Raw genomic sequence first — 25,249 nt, forward strand, 5'->3', positions numbered from 1 at the left:
ATATGGGAGAATTTTGGGGTAAGGCAGATCACATTTATGAAACTACAGAGTAAATCGTAATGCTATGCTAACCGCTTCATTGTACATGTGACAAATCTGTTGGAAGAATGTCAATTGCTGTAAATGATTAACTGACAGGGTTCACATATTTCTCTTCAATGCATTCAGCAGGACATTATTTTCAAACTATGATTTCATTCAAATAACTAATGTCTTAACTGACTCTTGCTCTTCGGTTTGTGGCACAAACATAATATAAACCACATTTCATATAGGAAGAGAGTACAGTTTTTTTCAAAACATTTCACAGTATTGCAGCCTCTGATCTGCGATCAGTCCCGTCTCCTCTCAACAAAACTGCTGGAGTCCAGCATCCAACCAGCACAAGCGAGTGAGGGTCAGGTACCCTTCCTGCCTTTTTGTCATTTCACTGCAATAGCTGCCGTCCACATCTGGCGAGCTCTGGTCCATCACCCAATCCGGGAGGAGCAGCAGGTCAGCTGTATCCCTCCTTGAGCCGCTCTGGTCCGGCAGGGCAGGCCTTGTCATTGGCCTTCTCGTTTCAGTGAGATTGTTCAGGGTGGTTAGATCACCCTCCGTCAAATATTGGCAAGAAGCCTCCTCGAATACAAGAAAGAAAAGTTATTTTCTCTTGATTTATCACTGCTAGAACTCTTTCAACACGTGTTGTTTTCATCCAATGAAATGTATAGAAAGCACTCACCTGCAAAATAGTTAAGGCTGTTCCCAGCTATCTGAGACTTTTTCGGGGGAACTCAGTCGCCTCAGACTGTGAAGCACAGTTTGCAGGGTCCCCGCTGTAATGACGAAGCAAGCAGAATCCGAATCGTTTATTGCCAAGTATGTTTCACATACAAGGAATTTGTCACGGCGGGGGGTGCATAACATTAGACAAACACAGTGCAAGAAACAGGAACATATTACATTAACAATAGAATATGAAACAACAGGATGAGCATTAAACGACACACAATCACCGAGCACTATGCCATCTTACCCAGTTCTTCTTCATAGGAACCCAGCTTCTCTAGTAACTCTGCAACACTGGAGCGCTCTCCAGCTGCAATGAAACGTAAAATAATGTATTAATCACAAAATGTACAAGGAGTTATCCAGCACAGACGACCTCAACTCACCTTTAACACTATTGTCACCTTTGGTTGTATCTTCCGCGGTAGCGTATGAGCTGCTATTCCTATCAGTAGTGAAACAGGAGAGCAGTTCAGCGCTACAGGCCCTGGACTTCGCCAGTGTGGCGGTCATGTCCTGAGCCAGCCGGTGGTTCTCCACTAGCTCAGCATGGACCCTCCTCCATGCCATCTTGTCCTCCATCAGACATCCCTCCATCACGGTACGCAGCTCCTTCTCCTGAGACACTTGGCTCTGAAGGCTCTCCGCCTCCTCACAGTGCTAGACAAGGAGAGTTAGTTTAACGTGGGTGAAAGATTTTCCGTCCGGTCAAGAAGTGTCATACAAAAGTGTGAACTTTTGTATGACACTTACAGTGAGTGTTTGCGTTGTCGTTACTTTGTGTAGCTGAATGGCCATCTCCTGCATCTCCGCTTCGAGCTGGTCAGCATAAGCCTGTTCCAGAGCATCGCTGGGTGGTCGCGCACTGCTGTGCCATCTCGCTATAGCCGAGGTCATCTTTCGCTTGGGTCCAAACAATCTGGGGTGCAAAAACGGATTCAGCCTTTCATGTGCAAAACAAAGGCTGCATGTGCCGGGGGTTAGTGTGAAAGAGTCTCTTACGTGATCCCGATTTCTTTGAGATCATGTTCAGTCAAGGTGAGAAATATCCGCAGGTCAATGTCTTGCTCTTCAAGAACGGGGAGATACTTAGAAAAGCCAATTTGTTCCAAGAACTCTGCTAGCTCCTACAGAAATAGACCATTTTAGACCCAAGTCAGACCAGAATAGACAAAGTATGAATACATCAGAAAGTAAGCAAATGTAGACATGCCTTTGGACCAGTGTAAGAAGGTGGAAGACCGACATGGGAGCGCATCCCACAGTTCCCTGTACCGCTTGGGTGAGACGCATCGTTGCTTCCATGGCGACTCTTGCCTTTTGAGTGGTGGCCCTTAGTTACGCGGCGAGAGCTGCTCTTTTTGCACTGGTCGGAGTCCTGATGGAGAAAGGAACACGGCGTCACAGAGAAATGTAACTACATTCTGGTGTTTGACTGAAAAATGAAAGTGCTCTCGCGCTCACCTCGTTACTCTCCACTGAGCCTTCCCACTTGAGGCCAATCACATGAGGCAGGCCTTCGCTACTGCTGCTGCTGCTCCTCATGGTGGGCATGTCATTTTCAAAAAATGGACTGTCATCTGTGGCGGTATCATTAAAATATTGGATTGCTTTGGCGGACACCCAGTGTAGCTGAGGACATTATATCACAATGCCGTTTGGCTTCCGGTGCCTTTCTTCCAAAGACACATTTCAGACGTCACAAAACACTCGTAATTGTGTGCCTCTCACCTCTGCTGCTATTGCTCTGGCCGTCCAGCTCGTTTATGGGTGAGGTCACATCACGGTAGCGCATACCCTCACTCTGTTCGCCGATATCACGAGATGCCATGGAGCTAGGCGGCGCTGCCGGAGGCTCTGTGAGGAGAAGAGCCGTATTCAACTTTATGCTGAGAGAGATTGAGTAGTTCTTATTTTTAGGAAAACTGATTTGTCACATTTCTTAATAATCCCTGTGATGAAATCTCCATTTCCATAGCTTTTCAGCACTCAAGGGAAATCTATCCACTGTACACCAAAGTGTACGTGTCAGTCAACCTCCTTTTCTTTCATGTACAGACCGATTGTATTTCCCTTTCATTAGAAACGTTTGTGTAATTTGATCAGATATCATATATGACAGTACCACACAGTTTGCTGGTGCCTCCTACTCGGAACTTGGCAATGGCCTGGGGCCCATCATGGATGCTAACGCCTTTAGCTCGGTTTCGACTGTGCCTCGTCCGTGGCGGTGCGCTGTCCGAGTCCTCAGAGGAGCTCAGGTCTTCAAAATGTCCTGACGAGTTGGAACACACAGAAAATCAATAAGAATATAAAAGACATAGGAGAACAACATATTTAGTCAAAAGAAAAGCAATGAGGAGTTTCAACAAATACCTGGTTTGGTCCTTGGAGAATGCGAGTCCATGATGCTGACAATTTTGGTATAGCCGTATATCATGGCGAGAGCACGAGCAGTCTCGCCTTTATTATTACGGTCATCCACTTTAACTTTCTGTCAACGAATAAAACAAAGCAGATGTCCTGATCATAAGGTGTTATCTTGTTTGTGTAATGCTATCACCCATTCTCGGTGTGCAAATGTAACCCACTCACATGATCAAGTAGGTACTGGACAATGATTTCATGTCCAGAGGCAGCAGCCTCCATCAGCGGAGTGAAACCAGACCCAGGCTCCCTGTGGAGGAAGTAAAGGTAATGACAAACTCTGGTCTGAAATTCTACAGTGGTTTTAGGATGAATGAAGACGCTCACTTGACATTGGCATCAGCATTGTTATCGAGCAGGAACCGGGCCATCTGCTGGTGGCCTGTGCTTGTGCAGTGGAACAGAGCGGTCCAGCCTCGAGAGTCCTTCAGCTCCAACTCAGCACCTTGCTTTTGGGGTAAGAAAAACGAGCCTTTAATACTCTGAACAACAAAAAGTGTTAAAACAGAGAACTTTAAATCTAACCCATTATCAAGAAAATAAGTGATGATTCTTCCATCTTTATGATAGATCATCTCTTAGATTCAACCTAAGATTGCTGATATTAAAAGTTCATCTTGTGAATTAGTTTCATCCAGATTCATTCATTTCCAATATAATGCACATTCTTTGATATATACCAGATGTGACCTCAAAGTGCTCCTATAGACATACTGTATACCTTATTTTATGGTAATGTGACATCGTTACCAGCAGGTGGCCTTCACTTATGTGGAGCTGGATATTAATCCAACCCTATGAGGAGCATACTGGTGGCTTTGCCTGATTTAGTTCATTAACTATAATCCAATTAGCTTCACGTGACATTTCCTAAAGGACACTGGTATTCATAAGATGAAACTGCCCTTATTGAACATTCAAAGAGAACATCTGGGTTTTGAGAATAAACTGTCAATCACTTGCGTTGAAAAGGGATTGGCTTACTGTTTGCCTTCTGGGTTTGATTTTCAAAAACACTGTTGTGAATGCAATGCTTTTCAGCAACAAACCATCCAATCCCTCTGAATGGTTTAATTTTGTCACTGAAGTGGGACTATCCATGCTGCATGGCTACATTTTCTATTCCTGAATAAAACATATCTCAACATGTGCCGTTTTCTGAACACACCAACATAGCATGACATGAACGGTTACTGTCTGAAAGCCACTTTGTACCTGAAGCAGAAAGTATGCGATGCTTTCATTCCCACAGCTCGCTGCCAGCATCAAGGGGGTTAATCCTTTGGCAGTGGTAGCGTTTACATTCACACCTGCCTCCAACAGGAGATTTGCAATGTTGTCATGGCCGATGTAAGAGGCATACATCAGTGGGGTCCATCCTCCAACGTTCTTGCCATTCAGGTCCACCTCACGTCTGAAAGGACACAAGGTCATTGTTGTGAAGAGCAGCTTGGGGAGCAGTCGATGATCAGAGCCCCTATAAGGGTTGAGTTCAGGTGTGAGCCCTTTGGCATTACGTTCAGCATAACCCTGGGCTCTCGACTGGCAACAATGTTTTGAGTGAAAAATGTGAGTTTCCTGGTTCTTAGTAGATTTCTGTATATGGTACCTTGATGCTGGAGTTATTTATGTTAACTTTGAAGGAAGTACATTGTGTTAATTGTTGGGTAGCCAGATATTTGCTTCCCATGTATTAAATGTAGTGTATGGTGATAATACATGGTACATATTTTATTTTTGAGGCTAAAACCAGCATTGTTTGTGCCAGCCTTTACCTGCCCTACCACCTGTGCATGTCTACAGAATAAACAATCCCAATTAAAATGGACTCTTATGGTGTCTCATTGTGCCTGACTAGGAACCCCACATTCGTAGTGTTAGTCACAGCACCTGGTAATGAACACAGTCCTGAGTGGTGAATATTCTACAATCATAGTTATCAATGCAGATTGATAAGGCTGTGGGTGTAACAAACACATCTGGTGATAGTGATATTACCTAGGCACCCACTTTTTAATACACTCGGCCACCACGTCATACTGGCCGATGGAGCAGGCGGTGTGGAGGTCCAGAGGAACGTCCAGCTCCTCAAGTCCCACCAGGGAGTCACCCAGCCACAGGGAGAGGCTGGCACCCAGCTGCTCGGATTCACTGGCTTCATCACTGAGCTCAGACATTTTCTACCTCTTCGCTCGTTCCTCCACACACACCTGAAAGGATAGGATAGGATATATACTTGCATTCATCCCCAAGGGGAAATTTGATTGTGACAGCAGCAATCAGAGTTACATATTAGACAGTTAAGAAGATTAAATAATAAAAATGCAAAGTATATGAAGTGTGTAAATAAATATAGTTTATACAGTGAAAGCGGTGCTAGGGATGTTGATGATTCAATTGACATAGGAAAACAGAAGCGGCCCTGAGAATGAGCACCAAAAATGAAGATAAAAGGTTTAATTTGTGATTCATATGCAAACAAGCCCATGTATGTTCATATTCAATTCAATTCAATTCAATTCAGTTTATTTTGTATAGCCCAACATCACAAATACAAGTTTGCCTCGGAGGGCTTTACAATCTGTACACATGACATCCCTGTTATGATATGATTATCTTCCCTGTATCTTTTTTTCCCACTGAAATCCCCCACATTTCAACATGTTTAATCCCATTTTGTAGTCTCTGAACCATGTTTTATGCATTTCTCCCTCTGTTCCACAAAACCCTGTCATCTGGAAACATTGATCTTCCCATAGTCATATTTACAAATATATCATTAATCATAACAGGAAATAAAAGTAGGACACCAATGAGGAGTTTATTTGATAATGCTGACAATATTTTACATGAACAGTTCCTCCACTGAGAAAATACATAAACCAATGGACCCTTTCTCATCCTACTCTCTCCCTAACATGTCATCAGCTGTTTCAACATTTAAAAAACGGCCACTGTCTGCGCGTTTCTTATCCTCGAGACAACACTGGATACAGTGGTTTCCTGATCTGAATAACTGTCGCTTCCTTCCAGCTCACTGGGATTTTCCTCCATCTTCTCACCGTGGTACTCTATTAAATAAGATCAGCACAGTCCCTCCATACTAGTTCAATATTTTCTCGTGTAACGGTAACATATTTCATCAGTCTTCCAAAGTTTTAGCCAGTGTCACCTTTAATTCTTCCTCTTTAAATTGGACATTTTGTTCATCTTGGTGTCTTTTACTAGCTCGAGCGTCCGACTCCACTCTTTATCTCGCTCAATGTTCGGCCCGGTGTGAACTAACTACTGCCCACCTTCCTAATAATGTACAGACAACACAAAGTCACACGACAACACTAAACGAACCAATGTGTTATAATATAGGCGAATATCTGGAGGTAAAAACTTACGAAGAGGTCCCGTTAGTTTGTTTTCTCAACGGCTGACACTTTTTTGTTTTGTGTGTCACACTCAATTGTGCTCGTGTTGAATCATTCCCCGCCCTTTCCGGTTTAAATTGTGACGTTCCTGCGAAACTTTGTTTTGAACAGGGCATGGACTAATACTGTATATAGTAATGACTGGCTTGTTTAATAATGAACTCTGGATTGATCTTTAGGAAAATTATTTAGTTTATATGTGTCAAAGAGTCTGATTGTTCAAATCCTATGTCACTGGCTCCCAACCTGGGGGTTAAGACCCAACAAGGGATGCCTAAACTGAAAATATGTGACAGTACAATCTATACTATTTTCCAGGTTTTCATTTTTTTTTTAAACAATAGTGATTAAATGTGAATACTTGAAAATTTCACCTCCCCATGCCTCCAAAAGTATTTCAAATTAAACAGTTTGAAAATCCTACTTTTGATTGGACTGCTCACAGTTCCACACTCAGACCTGTAAAGATTGGTCACAAGTAGATCGCTTCATTTTGAGGAGTCACAAGCACATAAACGTTGTAATAACTAATAAATGGCACTGTAATGTTAGGAGTAAGTAACTGTTTACAAAACACAGTATTTCCCTTAACTAATAAAGGTATTTAAGGATGACATTATGAATAGACATGTTGGTATTCAGACTGCCACTTACTAACTACACCTTCAGAGGAGTGACATTTATCAAAGCAATTATTACCAAGCAACTTTTTATGACCGCTCTGCCCTTCACTTAACAACACATCTGTAGATTGACCTGACCTCAACACAGTAACTGCTGATGAGGAATAACTTCATTTAAAAAATACAATGCATACGAAATACAAAATCCTTTATTACGATATTTGGTACAAGCAGTCAGCAATTGAAGAGTTTGAATGTGAGATTTTAAGTGTTATGATTGTATTTCTCCCATTACCTCCAATGTAGCCCACAGTCACAGTTCAACATAACGTTGGAGGAAACGTGTCTCCAGGGTGAAAATCAGAGAAAATTGAATTTAAACTCCTCCTTTGATGAAGTAAATACAAAAGCTGACGTCTCTTCCTGCGTCTGTGCTTTCAGGTCTGTATCCTCGGCAGCATCCAGGTCCTTTGTGCCTGCTGTTTTGACCTCAGCTCTCCGGTGGAAAAGTGACTTCTTTGGAGAATTTGAAACCACTTTGACCTGCGCTGACGCAATTTCTGTTGGGATTGGAGAAACCTTTCTATTAACAGCACTTCGACCAAACTTTAAAGTTATTTCACAGTTCATTAGTTATTTTTACTGGTCAAATCACTCCACTACTACAATCCACTCACCACTCTGAATTAGTTTGTACTGCTTGCTCTTCTCCTCGTCCATTTTTTTCCTGTAATCTCCGGTCATGGCTCTCATCACCTGCCTCTTCTTGGCCAGAGGAGCTTTTGCGCTTCGTAGAGTCTTCAGGGCACGAGAGGCTTCCTCTTCTGCAGGGAGAAAATATGGTATTAACATGTCATTAACACCTACCTTTGTAATACTACAAAGTACACTTTGTTTATGTTCACACTAGGCTTCACATGTGCACCTCGATCGATAGATACATACTTTATTAATCCCACAAGGGGAAACATGGCTGAGTAATACAATTCCAAATGTATTTTGTGTGAACTGGTCAATGATGTGGAAGGTAAACGTCATACTCTGTTTTGGTGGACCCTTATGGGACCCCATTCCCGATTCCAGCTGCTCGATGCACCAGTCCAGCTGTCTGTTCAGCTGCTCCTGTGCAGTCTGAAATACACAGCCCCGTATAGACATGAAATCAACAAATCAACTTGGACCCACTGGGATTACTTAGAAGAAAATGATGTCACACTGACCAGCTCTGCGTCCTCACCGCCTTGATTCCCCTCAGCTGAACTTGGAGTCTGCTGTGCCTCTGCGCTAGCCGAGAGGTTTTTCTTTCCAGATTTCTTCTTCTTCTTCTTCTTTGCTTTTGATTGCACTGACGGCTCAGGTGGAGAGTTAACCTCCTGCCTTGGGGAAGGCTTTTCCTCTGGGACACAGCGTTGGCTGCTTGGAGAGGAAATGTCTCGGGTCTCTGTCATCTCCATGTTTTCCACAGGAGACAGTTGAAAGTTGAATGCAAAAGCAGAGTCCTGTCCTGTATTGGATATCCGGCTCGCTCCCGGTTTGGTCCCGCCGACTGATGGAGGTGTTTTCTCTTGGAGTGCTGGACTGTTGTCAGGGAGGAAGTTAAATCTGAAAGTGTTGTCAATGTGAGGCCAGAGGGGCTTCTCGGTTCTTTCGTCGTCGGGACCAGAGCTGTTTGGCTTCGGTTCAATATCTGTTGAACGAACATACACACACAAACACATGAATAACGTACTTCTGGAGGCATCGACTTTGAATTGCATTAATTACCTCAAATCAGTATTTTAACTTTGATTCTAACCGACACACCAATGTACGACACGATCCAACGTCATTGAAGACATGTTAAGCTCACAACTGATCGAAGTAACTTCAGTCAACATATTTTCATTTTGTTCCTAAAATGCGGCCGACAATAGACCACACACGTGACTATAGCAAGACTCGTAGCTCATGTTGACTAAGATTAGATGTACCTATTAACAGCAGCCTTTCCTCTGTCATGCTATTTGTTTCCAGTGTTGCAGGTCTTCAGTTGAGGCATCTCTTCGACTGAACCGTTTAGCTCAACGCTTCAGGAATACAGACGAGCTCAGCGGTGCAGGCTCAATTTATGAAATAAATATTGTCTGTTCGGTGTTGTTGCGTTCAGAAAAACGTACCATCGGTGGGACCTGATAATACGTCCGTCTAGGGATATTTCCCCAGCGAGTGTCGTTCCTCTTGGTGGCTTTCTCGTGACCCAGTTAGTTAAGTGAGTAGATTGACTAAAACGATGTTTTAATCACTATAAACTGAAAGATGAATACGCAGACATTACAGACTGATTTGATGTTTTTGTAGATGACAAATAAAGACATAGAAAACGGTGAATAGGGATAAAGGACATCACGGATTAATGTGCAAAAAAAATTTAAAATAAAGCTTAATTTCTAAATATTTTACCTTTCAAGCCTGAAAAACAACACAATCAAAAAACTAAATGAAGATACAAAAGAATATATGAAGAAATAAAAGTATAACACAAAAAGAGGTTAGAGCAATATAAAGACAACAGCAAGAGTAATTTGCAATCATAAACAGGCTGTAAACTATGTATGATGATAAAGATAACTTGAGAGTATAACAGGATAACGTAATCTTATGAATGGTAATGAAACAAGCGGAATTTGTCACCAGGCTGTTGATGGCTGGCTGCTCTCTGTATTAGTTTACAGCTGAGCCCTCTTTGAACAGGCACAAAGGATCTGATTGTTTGTGTCAGTCTGTTGCCTGATGCTTGACCACTGTCCAGGGTGTTGCCAAACATATGTTGATCTAAGAAAGAAACGGGGACACCAGCAATGTATGATATTAACAGAATTATCTATCCACGCTCTGTCAGCAGAAACGTGATGCGGAATTTGTTTTTTGGCGCTCAGTACTTGCGCAGGTTTTTTTTGACACAATGCCAAGTGTTTTTCCTTAACCATTTGTGGAAATATAGAGATGTGTTTACGTGGCTCATGCTACGTTAAGTCTGCAATGCTTGCTTGGTTTAAACAAATACATACAAAATCCCATGTGGTTTGAGGGGAAGGCTTTTCCCCTCAAAACAGGTCTGAAATTAAAGAAAATGGAGAGAAGAAAAGAATACTCGAGTATTTTTTCTTCTTCTCCGGTTTCTTTAATTTCTTCTTTTTGTTATGCCCTTTGTTATATTTTCTGATTATAACCAAATGTAGTTTTATGGACTCAAAACAGCTGGCGTGTGCTAGAAACTGAGGGTGTGCAAGTGAATCCTCAACAGAATATCCCCTGTGATGTGTGTAATATGACCTGGCATTTACCACGCTTTGAAGTTGAATTATTTGTACACAGCATTCATATCCGTTGTTTTTCATGTGGCATCATTGTTCTCTTTGAAGAAAGGGATTAAAGCTTGGTGAGCACCAGACTTCAAGATATTGATCAATCCTAAAAATGTAGAACAAAAAGCTTATTCTAAAACTGTGCAGATTAAGAAGAAGCATTTTCCGGTGGATGAATTAATACAAAATCATGTAGATACCCCCAAAGAAGACGCTTTGCGTGCATCATTCCACTTAAATGCAGAGGCAGTGATCATCCTTATTCCCTCCACTAATCACATTCCGGAGGGATTTGAGTTTGGACCAATCATGTTGGTTCGGGGGCGGGATTTAAAGTGCCGCTCCTCTCAGTCTATAAATACCTCCTCCTGCTCCCTCCGCGCAAAGTAGAAGACTGACGTGCGAAGTATTGACACAATTTAACCGGAAAATAAACGCAAAAGGTAACGTGAGACTGTCAACTGCTTGTTGTGTTGTTCTACATTCGGTGTTGATTGCCATAAACGGTATGTCGTAACGCTAGTTTAATTTCCAGGTTGACAGAAACGTTAAAATACGGGTGGACAAGCGGTAGCCGCCAGTCTCTTGACAACAAAACGGCGCGCGCCATAGCCAGTCGGCTAACGTGTATAATCGGCTAGCCACATTTATTTGAAAGACTACGTGCAAACGCGACTTATCTAGAAACCCTTGGTGTTACAATTTGATTTTACAACTACGGTTTACTTCACTTGACTGGTGTCACATTGGTTCAGACGGCCACTGTGTCTTGAATAGTGATGTTCTTAAGCCGTATACCAGTGACGAGAGCTAGCTGGCGCCATTTTGCATCGGTTGACTCTTCGCTTTAAATCGGATCTCTAACGACGGCAAAGGAACGTGTTTGTGTGTTGTGGCTTAATGGTGGCGCTGCTTTACACGGGCTTGCTTTGTTCAATTTAAACCATCGGTATATCGATGGCGGTTATACTGTATCTGCATATCAAGAAGCTTCCCCTGGCTAATGAGTTGCCGCCAGCAAAACGTTTGATAAGCTGTAGTAAGGTTAATACTGAAAATTAGTCGGGAAATGTTGACGGTAAAGTTATATTATATGCGAGAATGTCACTTTAGGTTATTTTGAGTGTCGGCGATGAAGTTGCTGCTGTGGATAGAACGATAACTCGGCTCTGTAAATTATTGTAATCTCGAGGATTACTTTTTCAAATTGAATTCATTGTTGGTCTGCTTTTGTTGTTTCCAGACCTGCAGGTGAAGTATGGCTCGTACCAAGCAGACTGCTCGTAAATCCACTGGAGGAAAGGCGCCGAGAAAGCAGCTGGCCACCAAGGCTGCAAGGAAAAGCGCGCCATCCACCGGTGGCGTAAAGAAGCCCCACAGATACAGGTGACGTTACACATGTTTAGAAATACTGAGGTTTGTTTGTAGCAAGGCCATAGCGATTTCAGTCTGCTGTTTCTACAACTAGGGCCAAGGCAACCAATAACACAACTATTTGAATGCAACTACGAACGTTGTTGTAGTTTGGGGTCCTAAAGCATAACATTCCTTGTTGTAGGCCTGGTACTGTTGCTCTGCGTGAGATCCGTCGTTATCAGAAGTCCACTGAGCTGCTCATCAGGAAGCTGCCTTTCCAGCGCCTTGTGAGGGAAATCGCTCAAGATTTCAAGACTGATCTGCGTTTCCAGAGTGCAGCGATTGGTGCTCTGCAGGTGAGATGGCAATGCAATTATTGGTACTTTTTGAAGAAGCTACACCCACTGGTTTTAGTTATAATTCTGCTTTTCTTCTCCTTGTAGGAAGCCAGTGAGGCATACTTGGTTGGACTGTTTGAGGACACTAACCTGTGCGCTATTCACGCAAAGAGAGTCACAATCATGCCCAAGGACATTCAGCTGGCCAGGCGAATTCGAGGAGAGCGCGCATAAATTACTTTGATTTGATCTTTTTAGTAGGGGGTGGGTGGGTCTGACTGGGGGTTTGTTTTGTAAATCTTGGAATTATTACCAGCATGTGTACCACCTAATTTGTCACGTGTAGTTTCCGGCATGTTTTTCTTTTTGTACTTTCTTTTACTCTTGACTTTCTTCTTGACTGTCCCATTTACTGTAGAGCTTCATATCTGAAAATGCTGAAAAGCAAAATACTCCACTGCCTTTCTCAGGTTTGCAAATCTATTTTAGAATCCGTACCATTTAATCCTTTCTGCATGTCATGGGATTTCTTGTGCTGTAAATAAACTTTCCGCTACCTCAAATTAATGACTGCATTGTCTGAATACATTTTGCATTTAGCTTACATTTGCCTAGTTCACTTAAATAACGTTACAGCCTGTAAAAACCATAAAAGTGGTCAAAGTTCAGGGAATTACTATGGCAAGTAATTACATAAAGTACATGGAATATAAAGTAGTTAGTGCATACATGAAAAGAAGCAAAACCAATTCAGTGGCAATACATTTTAATCCATGTTTCAATCAAATATGCAACTGAAGTTTGAAAGGCAATTTGTATTATGCAGAGAAACGCATGTTCCTTGCACTGGGCGGGTTTACTGCTATACTTTCAGTGTTAGAGCAATGGAATACTACAGAGACACAATAAATATAACCTGATAGATATTATATACACACACAGAAGTCTCACATCTGTGAACGTTTATTTATTTTGAGAGTCTTCTTCCTCGTCTGAAAGCAAGCCGGGTAAATGCTCATACAGCTGCTTCTCCAGCACCACATCAATGTCTGTCTGGCTTCTCAGTGCACACCACAGGAGTATGCCGGTGAAAGCTAGGCTGATGGGGAGGACTTTCCACCAGGGCCGCTCATATTGACTCCCCATGGAGCGGTCAACTTTCCAGGTTCGGTGACTGGCTTTACTGGTGGAGAACTTAATGGGCTCATTGTTCACTTCTTTATCACGGTCTTTGGACTCGGCGGATGTCTGAGAGCTCAGAGCTAGTGAGCGCACACTGTTCACTCTGCTGAAAAAAAATAACAAAAGTACATCAGTAACTATTAAACAACCCTACCGTATTCATGTAAAAGGCTATGTACACAATATAACTAATATATTATGTAATGTCATTTTTCTACATATGAAGTACTTTAAAAAAAAAAGAAAAAGGCCTAGAATATTTCATCACAGAAAAGGCAAATATGTATGATTTACATGAGAAACAGTGTCCACTTTTCAAATAGCACTCTTAACTCTAATTGCTTGAACATGATTATTTAATGATCAAATGCACAGAGGGCCCAAAATATCCATTAATGCCTTAGTCACCAATCTACATTGTGAAATAAGCAAATCCGTGTTAAGTGCAGCAGGAGCTGCTGGTGATTAGTTACCGTGAGTTGCATTATGGTGCGTTCAGTGTCTCGTCAGTAAAAAACTGCATTGCGCGAACATTATAACCTTATCATGGTGTGTTCACATGTTGATCAAATAGTGACAGACAGTTGAGGTGAGGCCAACATTAATATAATGTGACCTTATTTGTATTCGTGTCGTCAGAATAGCAAAACATGTGACTAACGTTAGAGTCTACGGAAGCTACATTTGTGCTGATAGACTTTGAGACGCAAATACCCATACAATGTTTTTGTGCCGTCACAACATGGCTTGGATTCCGTATTATCGGTCGGTTATAGAATTATATTATATAACTAGAATATTAGTCAGACCCGTTAAAACCTTGTCAAAGAACCACACGACTACAGAGTCAACGCGGTTTCTACAGATTCACTACTCACCCAACAGTCCGTGTGGCGTTATGAACAAATACCCCTCGACTGAAAGAAGCGCGCATCACACCGGAGAAAACGCGTCTTGTTGCTGTAGACATCTCGGACAACTGCTCATCTTGGGACACACTACGTTAGCTAAATAAAATATTTCCTTACAAAACGCACCTTGTTGAGGTCATACAACTCATTGTTGTGCAACCTTAAAGTCCTTCCGGTGGCGCCGTTGAACGCTGGTCAGGAACGTTCCACTAAAATGTATCGTGATATCTAAAATCACTCCACGTTATTGATCTGTTTCATGAAAAGCAAAAAAGTTTGATCCTCATATGTTAACAATAATATAATAATAATAATAATAATAATAATAATAATATTATTGTTATATAACAACTATATCGCATCGTTTGCCATAATGTTACTTCAGAGCCCATTTAGTAGCGGTTCTGGACCTTATATTATATGATATTATATGATTTCAAGCAGGAGATTGAGTTGTCCGATTGTCATAGACATGTAGATGCTTAGATTGCAATGATCTTGTAAGTTAAATAGTTTTTCCCAAATGCTGTTACAAAAGTCAATAATGAACCTTTAAACTCAATTTAATATTCTGTTTTGGCTTGATAGGCACATTAGACTCTTTATTAGTGTAATTTCAATCCTAAATATGTTTTCACACTGTAACAATACTCCGCATACAATTTACAGTTTTCTTTTTTGTGGTTTAATGCTGCAGTATTATTGTCTTTTTCTGCAGAAATATATTTTCGAACCACTCGCAATTGCGGAACCATCATAACTTTTGCAAAAATGTTTTGTATAGTATAAAATTATGTGAAAATATAAGATATCACAGATGCTGAGGGCTTCTGAAGCGGTCACATCGGTCGACCAATCACAAAGCAAAGAGCAATATCTGACCAATCAGGATTCGCCTATGCAACTTCACTTCCTGGTTGAGTTCACATGCTTGATCTGTGCTACACGTTTTCTTTCGCAGTTCAAGTAAGTATACATGTGTTTACTAACAATGTTATTCAATAACTGTTTGGTCCATGATTAAGTTTAAACGGGGATGTAGCGTTTGTATGAAGCGCCCGTCGAAAAGTAACCCGCTGTGGCTGTGAACAACTGTTTACATGTGTTGAGTATTTATATTCGGTTGTAGTTCAAAAATTCTGTTCAAAATGTCCTTTTATTTCGCGGTTTTAGAGTAACGACCTGTTTATCTCAGCAAATTAAGTATGCAACAGCTCTCAGTCACGAAGGCTTATGGTCTGTCCATTTATTACAACAGTATATATGTGTACCTGCTGTTTAATTACATGCTCATGTTTTTGTTTGTAGGAAAAAAGTAAATCATGGCCAAAGACAAATCTTTGACAGATTCAGCTAAAAGGAAGAAATTGAGTTCAAATGGCACGGTTCATGCGGAAGAAATGATGGAGACTAAAGTGAAAAAGAAAAAGAAGAAGATGGAAGTAGAAGTGAGTAGCACTGTCCACCGTACCTGTTCCGGTTTTAGATGACACAACATTAAATTGCTTAAAATAATAAAGAATGGTTGTTTATTTAATCCTGGAGGCTCCAGTGATTCCTGATGTGGTTCATGCGGAAGAAATGATGGAGACCAAAGTAAAAAAGAAAAAGAAAAAGATGGAAGTAGAGGTGAGTAGCACAGTCCATGGTTCCTGTTTTAGATGACACAACATTAAATTGCTTAAAATAATAAAGAATGGTTGTTTATTTAATCCAGGAGGCTCCAGTGATTCCTGATGCGACAATCACAACCAGTGATAGAAAAAAAAAGAAAAAACAGAAGACAAAGCAGACTGAGGTATGTGTGTTAGCTGTTTGGCTTTTGTTTAATCCTGTTTCTCTGAGTACTCAGGTGAACTCTGACTGCTGATTTGTGTTGCTTCATACAGAACAATCTTTACTTGTGCTGATAATAACCCAGTCCTCAAAACAAGGGTTACGGTGCAGAAAAATACAACTTTGTGCAGCTAAAAGTTAGGTTTTAGACGGCCAAGTAAGTTAAACATGTATTCTTACAGTTGAGTTTATATTACTAAAACGATTTACACAGCCAAGAAAATGGTCTGACATTTTAAAAAGCTTAAATTAATATTGATTCAAGTTAAAGAAACATGTCAAAAGTCCCAATAAATGATGTGCATGCATCTTAAATAACTGATTCAGTACAAGCGTTCCCACAAAAGCTGGAGTCCGTGCTTTTACGTTGTCCATTAATGATGTCTTTACACTGATGGCACATACTCAATGTCATCTATTATCTGCGTGACCTACATTATGCAGTTGGCATTTAGTTGTTTGAGGGGTGTAGAACAGTGTGTGGAAGGACCGTGGAGCTTAAATGTGTGGGCTGGCTTGGTCTGTCCCATTTTGCATGGCCACATGTGCTTGCAGCTGGTATATACATAGATTTTCCTGAGCCTGACCTGTCGAGCTTGGACCATCTGTTCCTCAGTTTTTCTTGAAAGGTTTCCCCAAGGAAGCTGTAGATGAGCGGGTTCAGGCAGCTGTTAGAAAAGGCCGCCAGCCGGACAGCATGACCAGTCAGGGGGTAGTCCTGCCATATTGTACCATGGTTTGTGTCACCTCTTAGGAGGTGATAACTTACAAACACATTCTCTGGGAGCCAGCAGAGGAAGAAAACTAACACGGCTGCTGAGATCATCCGCAGGGCTTTCTGCCTGCGAGGGTTCTGCTGTTGACCATCTTGTTCCCTGTGACTCCGCTGTAGCACCCGTGCTATTCTCAAGTAGCACAGACCCAAAATGCAGAAAGGCAGTACGAAGCCAAGCATCACCTCCAGCCACTGAATCTGGGTGACGTTTGCGAAGCAGAAGTGGAGTTCTCCAATGTGCTGCTTTTGAGTAATAGCAAAAGGAAGCACGGTGAGCAGAGATGAGGACACCCAGATAAGGCAGCAGCTGAGGCGTGCACGTGGCATGCTGCGCCCCATGAAGCCAGACAGGGCAACAAACCGGTCAAAGCTCATCCAGGTTAAGAAGAAGACACTGCTGTACATGTTGACCTGCTGGAAAAGTTTCATGAAGGTGCAGAGGCCGGGCTTGTCGTAGTAGCCCTGCCTCAGGTTGAATACCTCGATCAGAGAGTCGGCCACAAGGGCGAGGTCAGCCACGGCCAGGTTCACAAAGTAGAGGTCTGGGGCTGTCAAGCGGCCCCCGTGGTTCAGGTTGACCACTAAGATGAGGAGGTTCCCGAGGAGGCCGACAGGGAACAGGAATGTAATGTAGAGGCTGGAGAGGAAGAGGTTGACAAGATAAAGCTGACCAATCTCTGGAACTGCCTGCAGAAAATCAGAGACGACGTCCTTCGTGTCATTTATCTGAACAGGGACGACTATGTGGGCCTTGCACATGGTTGTGTCCATATTACACTTGATCAGGTGTTAGTAGTAGTAGCCCTTTTCCAAGGTTTTATCCCCAGTCGAGACTGTGGTGTCATCTGTGTCGTCGTCTTGGATGTGTAGTGATGACCACTCTTTGAACTAGAGTATAGACAGAGAGGAGAAGTGTAGTAAGTCTAGCATGTTTTCAGCTTCTTGAGTTGGATTAAGTGTGACTAAATATACAAAAACATCTCTTAAGAGTATCAATCCATGACAGTAAATTTCACAACACTTAATAAACTGTATATTATTTTAAATACTTTTTGGGAGATTTATGAATATTTCTTGTTTATATGTAAGTAATTCGTTCTGCCCTTTCATTATGTCATATACCATTCCAATCAAGGTCATTATACAAGATAAGTAAACAAAACTATATAGTTTAACTATATAGTTAAAATACATACTTTTTTTGATAGAAAATCAAATAATGGTGGTCCTGCATGGTAGTCTAGGGTTTTAAGACGACAACCATAAACTGCAGTGTCTCTGGTTCTAGTCTGAGTAGGGACCGTTGTTGTATGATGGTCCCATTTTCTCTCCCTCCCTTGTTTTTCTCTCTACTATCACGTATATAACACAGACGTGAAATGCCCGAATGGCTTAAAACAATCTTAATAGTTGTTGTGCTACAGTTGCTTCAGAAAAACCTTTGATCATATTAATGGGACATTTAACAGATATAGATACTTTAGATTGAAAATTATAGGATGATTAAAGGCAGATAGCTTTGATATACATTCTTTTGTGATTCACTTACCTGAGTTTCGTTGCACTGCATTGCGTCTTACTAATCCTCCCTGTCCTTATGGTGGTGACTTTGAAAGCAGGTGTCACATTAAACCAAGAGAAGTGTTGTGGTGCCTCCCACCACACACAGCGAGGAGAAACAATGCAGGCAGACCCACACATACACCCCTAATCTTTTCTAAATTATAGCTTTTCTTCAATTTATTAGCAATACATAGTAGTCACAATGAATATCACCTATGTATTTTTATATGGCCTAATTTTATTGCAGAAATAAGTATATGAAGAAAGCACACGCACAGTCAACTTGTCAACACTGAAGTGTGAATGCGGCTATGATTGTAGAATGTTCAAATATATAAATATGGGAGCCAGGGGACTTTAGACTAACAGTTTATTTACACAAAACAAGATGAAGGACAGTCTCACTTCTTCATTTCTTTTCTCCATGGAAACAAAAAGTTGTTCAGCAGCAAAATTACTTTTTGTTGTGGTTTCGCAGGAAGCTGTTTGAGACCGTAGATGATTTCCCATGTTAATGCTGTAATTGCATCACATTTTGCATTTGATGATTTTGTGACTTTCCTGTAAGGATTAGGATATTTTGATCTTTGACTTTAAGTATTGTTACTAGGAGTTTACATAGTGTCAAAGTCTGAAATTAAATGTGACTCTAACGTCTTATGCAACCCAGTTCCAGTATGACTTTTCCTACTGTTCTACTATGTGTTGGCATTGATGCAATATGTGATCCATGTAGGTCAGTTATTCCTAGTACTCGTGTCCATCAATTTCTTGAAAGAAGTTGTAAAGTTCAGAGTATCACTTGTCTGCCTGGTTTTGGTACTTTTAAAATGGCTATAAAAAGAATTACATGAAAAATATTGACACTTTTGGCCTGCACCTCTGACTGACTTTTTTATTTTCCTTGACTAAATGTTTCCTATGTGTCATTCTGGGATTTGCTTATTTTTTTCCAGGGATTTTGTCTGAATGGGCTTTTGTGCAAATCGTGTTTATGCAAACGGAGTCTGCTTTGCGAGAAAAGAGGTTTGTCTAAGAGCAGGTTCAGGAGAAATAAAATTGAACAGACTACCAACAGTGCGTTGTTTAATGGTATCAATCATAGTTAATGTATGAAACTATAACACATTATTATTGCAAAAGTGACTATAAGAACGGTCTACAATGTACAACAAACACACATTTGTTGTGGAAAAAAAAAGTTTTGCACACTCTGGAGAATATATGCATTTAAAAACATTAAAATTGTCACTGAAATGAAAAAGAAGCATTAAAAGCTTTAGGAATATCTCTAAAACATCAGATTTCAAAAGTCTTAATTTCGATGCATCAGAAGAGTTCTGCTCTCGTATGAGAGAGAGTCTTAATCCTCTATGACTCTATGTCCTGCAGAGTGTCTGTGATCTCGATGTGGGGAGCTATGATGTTTCTGTTTGGCTGTGTGCGCCCCGGGCTTCGACAGCAGTCCCTCAGCTGCCTAAACACCCCGTGGAGACTCTCTCGACACGGCCTGTGCATGAGCAGCACGAGCAGGAGGCTGACGCTGCTCCCTGAGAACAGCACAAACTCAGCCACGCTCAGAAATGCTTGTTCCCTCAGCCACTCCGTCTCTAGGTCTGCTTGATGTTGTAGCAGTGCTCCTCTCATCAGCGCCACGCTGTAGAAGAGCTGGCAGAAGAACATGACCAAAGTGACTGTCAGGAACACAGGACCCTCCTCGGAACCGGAGAGGAAACGTCCTTTTGATTTCCACTGCCGGACGCAGCCACCTATCAGAAGACCCAGTTGGATTACGTAGGGAATCAAAAAAGCCAGGCACAACCGAGCCGCTGCATATGACACACCAGCACGAACTGGATCCATAAAGCACATGAGTTTTTCCTGCAGATCACTTCTGGGTCCACGAAGCCCAGCCAGCAGTAGAGAAATCAGGATAGAAGTCAGGATCACCAGAGCCGCACAGATCCGAGACTTCCTCAGCAAAGCGTGGGATGGTGGATCGATGGTTAGGGCATAAGCCATAAGCACCAAGACCAATAAGCTGCACAGAGTGGCTGTGTTGATGGTGAAGGAGAGAGCAGCACAGCCCAAACCTGTGGTAGTCAGGTACTTAGGTCTGTAGGCCACTGCATGGAGAGAGAGGAGCAGAAGCAGCAGCTGGAGGACACAAAAGACCCAGAACAGGCAGTCGAGCCAAGCCAACCGTCTTTGGGCCCTGTAGGTCTGGATGAAGTTGTAGATCAGGAAGCAGCCAGCGATGAAGCCCAACCCTGCCAAGAAACTGTAGACATGGTTTGCCCTGGAGGTAATGTTATTGGCTGCAGTCCTCTCAAAGATAAAGAAAACTGTTGAGTTCACCAAGACGGTGTCAGAAAATGGAGGTGTGGTGCTCCTTACAGTGGGGACCAAGTCCACGCTTTGATTAGACTGGAAATGAAAAGGGAAAACACCAATGACATCCTGTTCTCGGCAGCATCACGTTTGAGTATTAAACTCTAATCAGCGTTCTTTTAAAAATATATTTTAAACAGTCTTTACGATTGCTCCGCCTGTGAATCACTAAATTGGTTTTCCACAGGAACATAATCTTGAACCATATTGTGCATATCCTTCCTAAATTTAACTTAAAGTTGAGATAAAATTGTAACTTAAGTGGAAGTCATTACTATAGATCTCTAAAAAAAACATATATGGTGCTGATTAGATTCAGATTTCTTTCTAAAAATCTTTCTACGACCACATGCCCCTGTGGCCAGTCTTTGTCTGCTCCCTTTTTAGAGAACTGCCTGCTCTGTGAAAACACATGTTTCCACTTACCATTTTTGCTTTCTTCCCCCACTCGTCTTCTGTTTCGTATCCACCAGCCCGACACTGCTGATTGACTCAAAGCTCTCAAAATGATGCTCGTTGCATGGACACGGACGCTCACTGTGAAGGACTTTTTATATTTCTGTGGGCAATACTCCGCCAGCATACTTTCAGAATGACTTCGTGGCCATGTGATCAAATCTTATTCTCCCCTCCCTCTTTTTTTCTTCATCACTGTGCAGACTGAGGTCTGTTCAATCATACTGTGCATACTGTGTACCTTGTTTAACTTCCTGTGAGAGTTAAATGCAGCCTTTAAGTTGCGCTGTAGTTACTGGTGACTGACGCAAAATAGCTCTATTTTAGATCTTCATTGCTCTTTCTAGTAAGTTTAAATAAGCAAAATACTCTGCAGACAGATGGGGATTTATATACTTAATTTCACCCTGTTACAAAGTGAAAAAGAAAAATGGAAATCCAATTGTTGTTTCGATACAAAATTCACTCCACAGGTGGTGGTTGTTTTTAAACGGTGCAAGCGTGTGATGTGGATAAGAGTGAGTGCGTCAAATGCAAAGCTAAGCGGATGTTGCATACCACAGTGAACTTCACACATGATCCTGACCTGCAGACACAGGAAACCCCGTCCCTCTGAGCTGCAGCGCTACAGGAATTGATTTAAACTCACAAACGTGGCTCAGCTTCCACTTTACACTGTTGCACAAAAAAAGGTCACATTTATTTTACATTTTGCATCTCACATTATCTCTGCATTGACTCTGTACATTTATAAAAAACGGAAATGTCTTCCGGCGCTGCCCCCTCTCCGGGGGACATGTTGGCCGGGTTTAGGAGTTCCTCAAAGTGCTCTTTCCACCGCCCGACGATGTCCCCAGTCCGGGTCAGCAGTTCCCCCCCTCTGCTGAGAACAGCCTGGGGTAGCCCCTGCTTTCCCTTCCTGAGCCGTCGGATGGTTTGCCAGAACTTCCTTGAGGCCAACCGAAAGTCCTTCTCCATGGCCTCCCCGAACTCCTCCCATGCCCGAGGAGACCCCGGGGAAGACAGAGGACACGCTGGAGGGATTATATCTCCCGGCTGGCCTTGGAACGCCTCGGGATCTCCCAGAATGAGCTGGAAAGTGTTGCGGGTGAGAGGGAAGCCTGGGTCGGCCTGCTGAACCTGCTGCCACCGCGACCCGACCCCGGATAAGCGGCTGATAATGGATGGATGGATGGATGGAAATGTCTGATCAGTAAACAAAAGTGAAATTATTGTTCTAACATTTTTCTTATCATTCCATAACAGTCAGCTCACGTTATTTAGGGTTGTTGGATAATGGTTTATCCAAATGCAGATACATTATGTGCATCTAATAAGGAAGGTCTGTTAATTGTCAATAACTCCCATGAGCCTTTGTTTTGCTTTGGTTTGACAGACAGATGAGCTGGAGGGAGAGGAGGACTTGAGCCATGAGGAGAAACGGGTTCTGGAGAGGAAGATGAAGAAGGTCCTTAAAAAGGAAGAGAAGAAGAGGCTTAAATCTGAGGGAGAAACCGAACAGAAACCTGAAGCATCTGGACCCACTGCACCTAAGCAGGCCTTAGATTACCTCACCTGGTAAGAGACACTCTTCGTTAGTACAGGAGAGGTGCATCAACATGGTGGCCTCCAGTCTATGATGTCATCACTTCTAAAACCATAGGCCCAAAGCACACGATTGTCTGTCTACAATCCACTTCAAGTTGATGGCTTAAAAACAATGCACATACATATTTACATTTACTTTTCAGTCATAATACGAATCCAGAATACCACAAATGGTTCACAAAATGTTTTAAACCTGTCGTCCAGGGTTGACTAATTTCCTGAGTAAAATTGAATAGAAAAAATCCACATAATCAGGGAAACCTAAATTATGTAATGCAATTTAGTACAGCCCCCAAAACATTTGGCATTTTGGTTATGTAGGTTACTTATGTTGAGAATCTGTTGGAGGGGTATTACTTCAACTGTTTGGTCACTGTTGAGGTTTGTTAATTAATTTAATTATATTTTTGATGGGAAATGCAACAGGCTTTACACCTAAAGTTGTCATAAAGAGAACAACCCATTATAAAAGTTTTTTTATAATATTTCTTTTAAAAGTCTGAGAAATATAACCCCAATGACTTCACCTCGTCTTGAGACAAAAAAAAACATTATAAAAGAAAACCTTTGTTGCAAACATGGGGAATTGATTTTGAAAGATGGTTCACGCAGGCAGGAAAGATGCAAAGTTGCATCGTGGGAAGTGTATGATCAGTGTTTTTTTTAGATTTACCCGTATTAGTGACTAAAGCTCTCGGCCTCTACTGCATTCACTGTTCTTTTCTAATCTGTCTCTTGTGTTACGAAAGTGCAACATTAGATATCTGCAGTACCTCTTCGAGGTCAGGTCCCTGAAGCTTGTTATGTATGAACAAATACAGTATATGCTATACAGCAACCATGTATAATAACACAAACAACAAACTCAGTGGTTTTGTCTTTGCAGCTGGAAAAAAAAACGCACCGAGTGGAAGTTCCAGAAGACCCGGCAGACATGGTTACTGCAGCACATGTTTGACTTAGCACAGGTAAAATTAACCAGTGTAACGATAGTAATGGGGATAATGGGGGATTTTACTCAGCTGAGGTTTAGCTGAGTGTTGAACTCAGAGCGATGTCTTCCTGTTTGATTAGTTTGTAAGTTACACCCACTCTCTAATCTCCCTTCATAACATACAACAACATGTTTTTAAGAATGCCATTGTTGTTTTTATTTGCGTTATGTGAATATAGTGATGTTGCCACTGAAGTTGAATCTATGAAAAAAGTATTTCAGTAATATTTTTTAACTGCCCAGAAAATACTTTTAAAGATACTCTTGTGCTAGCTTTTTAGAATTACATTGTTTTAGAAGAACAATATATTAATGTATTTATTCTCGATAATTGCTATTTATTTATGCACTTTAATATGTAAAGTAAACTTGTAGACAGACAACAAGATTCAAGCAACACGATCAAATAAAAGACTTGCTCTCAGATTTCAGATAAGAAGTTCTTGGTACTGCTCCGGTACATGGAAGGGCTTCAAGGAGCTGCCAAAGACACCACAGTCAAGAAGGCTTTAGCCCTGGTGAAAGAGTCAGGACAAGCACCAGAAGACAAAGATATCCAGCAGAGGGCGCACAGAGCCAGAGAAGTTATCCAGTTGCTCTCCTGAACCCACTACCATCTAACAAAGACATGAAGTCCACTAGAAAAAGACTGAAACATGTTTGCTGGTCAGTGGACTGAATGATCACCCTGGTCTCCAGATGAGATTGAACATGTTGTTGTATATGTATCTTTTGGATTTGCCCTTTAGGGAATGGATGTGTTCTGATAAAAACAAATATTAAATGTTTCTAGGTTACCTTTTCTTCTCTTTTGTGCGTGCATCAGAATATTTTTATTATATGATAGGAAATGTTACAAATAATTTTTGATTCCAAGTTACACAGTAGCTACTTATTCCACCTCCAAATGTAAATAATTATAGTTTCACTACTATGGACTGATGAGTAGAAATGCAAATCCCCCACAGATGCAACAGAAAGCTGAGAGACCGTTGGAGTAAAAAGTTTCAGGAATGTGTGTAGTCAAAACATGTTTGTGCATGTCAAAGCCCATAATCTGTGAAGTCACTGATCAGAATAACTTCATCCACTCCAGGCATCAGCATGATGTGATGGTGTCTCCTACCCAGTTCAAGACATACAGTTGTTTAAGTGCACCAACCAAAAACGGTACAGAGTACAAATCTTCACCGGCAACAGTTTTTAGGGACTCTTATTTTCTCATGAGTAGTTTGTAAACCTAATGAAGCAT

At 41.6% G+C, this 25,249-nt stretch overlaps 5 protein-coding genes across 5 annotated transcripts; 2 read left to right on the forward strand and 3 right to left on the reverse strand.

The window, feature by feature from the left end:
• Positions 1 to 16: 16 nt before the first annotated feature.
• anks3 (ankyrin repeat and sterile alpha motif domain containing 3) lies at positions 17 to 5,375 on the reverse strand (the record flags this gene model as incomplete). The annotated part of the gene is made up of 15 exons (XM_079213966.1): positions 17 to 618; positions 725 to 818; positions 1,019 to 1,081; positions 1,158 to 1,431; positions 1,549 to 1,690; positions 1,774 to 1,898; positions 1,985 to 2,149; positions 2,236 to 2,351; positions 2,503 to 2,628; positions 2,897 to 3,046; positions 3,148 to 3,265; positions 3,367 to 3,448; positions 3,526 to 3,647; positions 4,414 to 4,612; positions 5,209 to 5,375. The coding sequence occupies 14 exons, from the start codon at positions 5,373 to 5,375 to the stop codon at positions 736 to 738; spliced, it is 1,932 nt and encodes a 643-aa protein (XP_079070092.1). The 3' UTR covers positions 17 to 618; positions 725 to 735.
• Positions 5,376 to 7,472: 2,097 nt separating this feature from the next.
• cUnh8orf33 (chromosome Un C8orf33 homolog) lies at positions 7,473 to 9,376 on the reverse strand. Its single transcript, XM_079236825.1, has 5 exons — positions 9,214 to 9,376; positions 8,464 to 8,930; positions 8,284 to 8,374; positions 7,921 to 8,067; positions 7,473 to 7,803 (listed from the first exon to the last, which is right to left on the reverse strand). The coding sequence occupies exons 1-5, from the start codon at positions 9,239 to 9,241 to the stop codon at positions 7,604 to 7,606; spliced, it is 933 nt and encodes a 310-aa protein (XP_079092951.1). The 5' UTR covers positions 9,242 to 9,376; the 3' UTR covers positions 7,473 to 7,603.
• A 1,597-nt stretch (positions 9,377 to 10,973) lies between these two features.
• Positions 10,974 to 12,842, forward strand: h3f3d (H3 histone, family 3D). Its single transcript, XM_079233756.1, has 4 exons — positions 10,974 to 11,030; positions 11,831 to 11,973; positions 12,146 to 12,299; positions 12,387 to 12,842. Exons 2-4 carry the CDS (start codon positions 11,846 to 11,848, stop codon positions 12,513 to 12,515), a joined length of 411 nt encoding a protein of 136 aa, XP_079089882.1. The 5' UTR covers positions 10,974 to 11,030; positions 11,831 to 11,845; the 3' UTR covers positions 12,516 to 12,842.
• Positions 12,843 to 15,294: 2,452 nt separating this feature from the next.
• chlsn (cholesin) lies at positions 15,295 to 24,643 on the forward strand. Its single transcript, XM_079214201.1, has 7 exons — positions 15,295 to 15,340; positions 15,683 to 15,822; positions 15,920 to 16,003; positions 16,092 to 16,172; positions 22,792 to 22,973; positions 23,890 to 23,971; positions 24,423 to 24,643. The coding sequence occupies exons 2-7, from the start codon at positions 15,697 to 15,699 to the stop codon at positions 24,600 to 24,602; spliced, it is 735 nt and encodes a 244-aa protein (XP_079070327.1). The 5' UTR covers positions 15,295 to 15,340; positions 15,683 to 15,696; the 3' UTR covers positions 24,603 to 24,643.
• On the reverse strand, positions 16,629 to 17,744 carry LOC306752823 (G-protein coupled estrogen receptor 1-like; the record flags this gene model as incomplete). Its single annotated transcript, XM_079236627.1, has 2 exons — positions 16,629 to 16,641; positions 16,798 to 17,744. 2 exons carry the CDS (start codon positions 17,742 to 17,744, stop codon positions 16,629 to 16,631), a joined length of 960 nt encoding a protein of 319 aa, XP_079092753.1.
• Positions 24,644 to 25,249: the final 606 nt, after the last annotated feature.

The sequence above is a fragment of the Taurulus bubalis genome (genome assembly GCF_910589615.1).
Source record: "Taurulus bubalis genome assembly, chromosome: 2".
NCBI classification, from domain to species: domain Eukaryota; kingdom Metazoa; phylum Chordata; class Actinopteri; order Perciformes; family Cottidae; genus Taurulus; species Taurulus bubalis.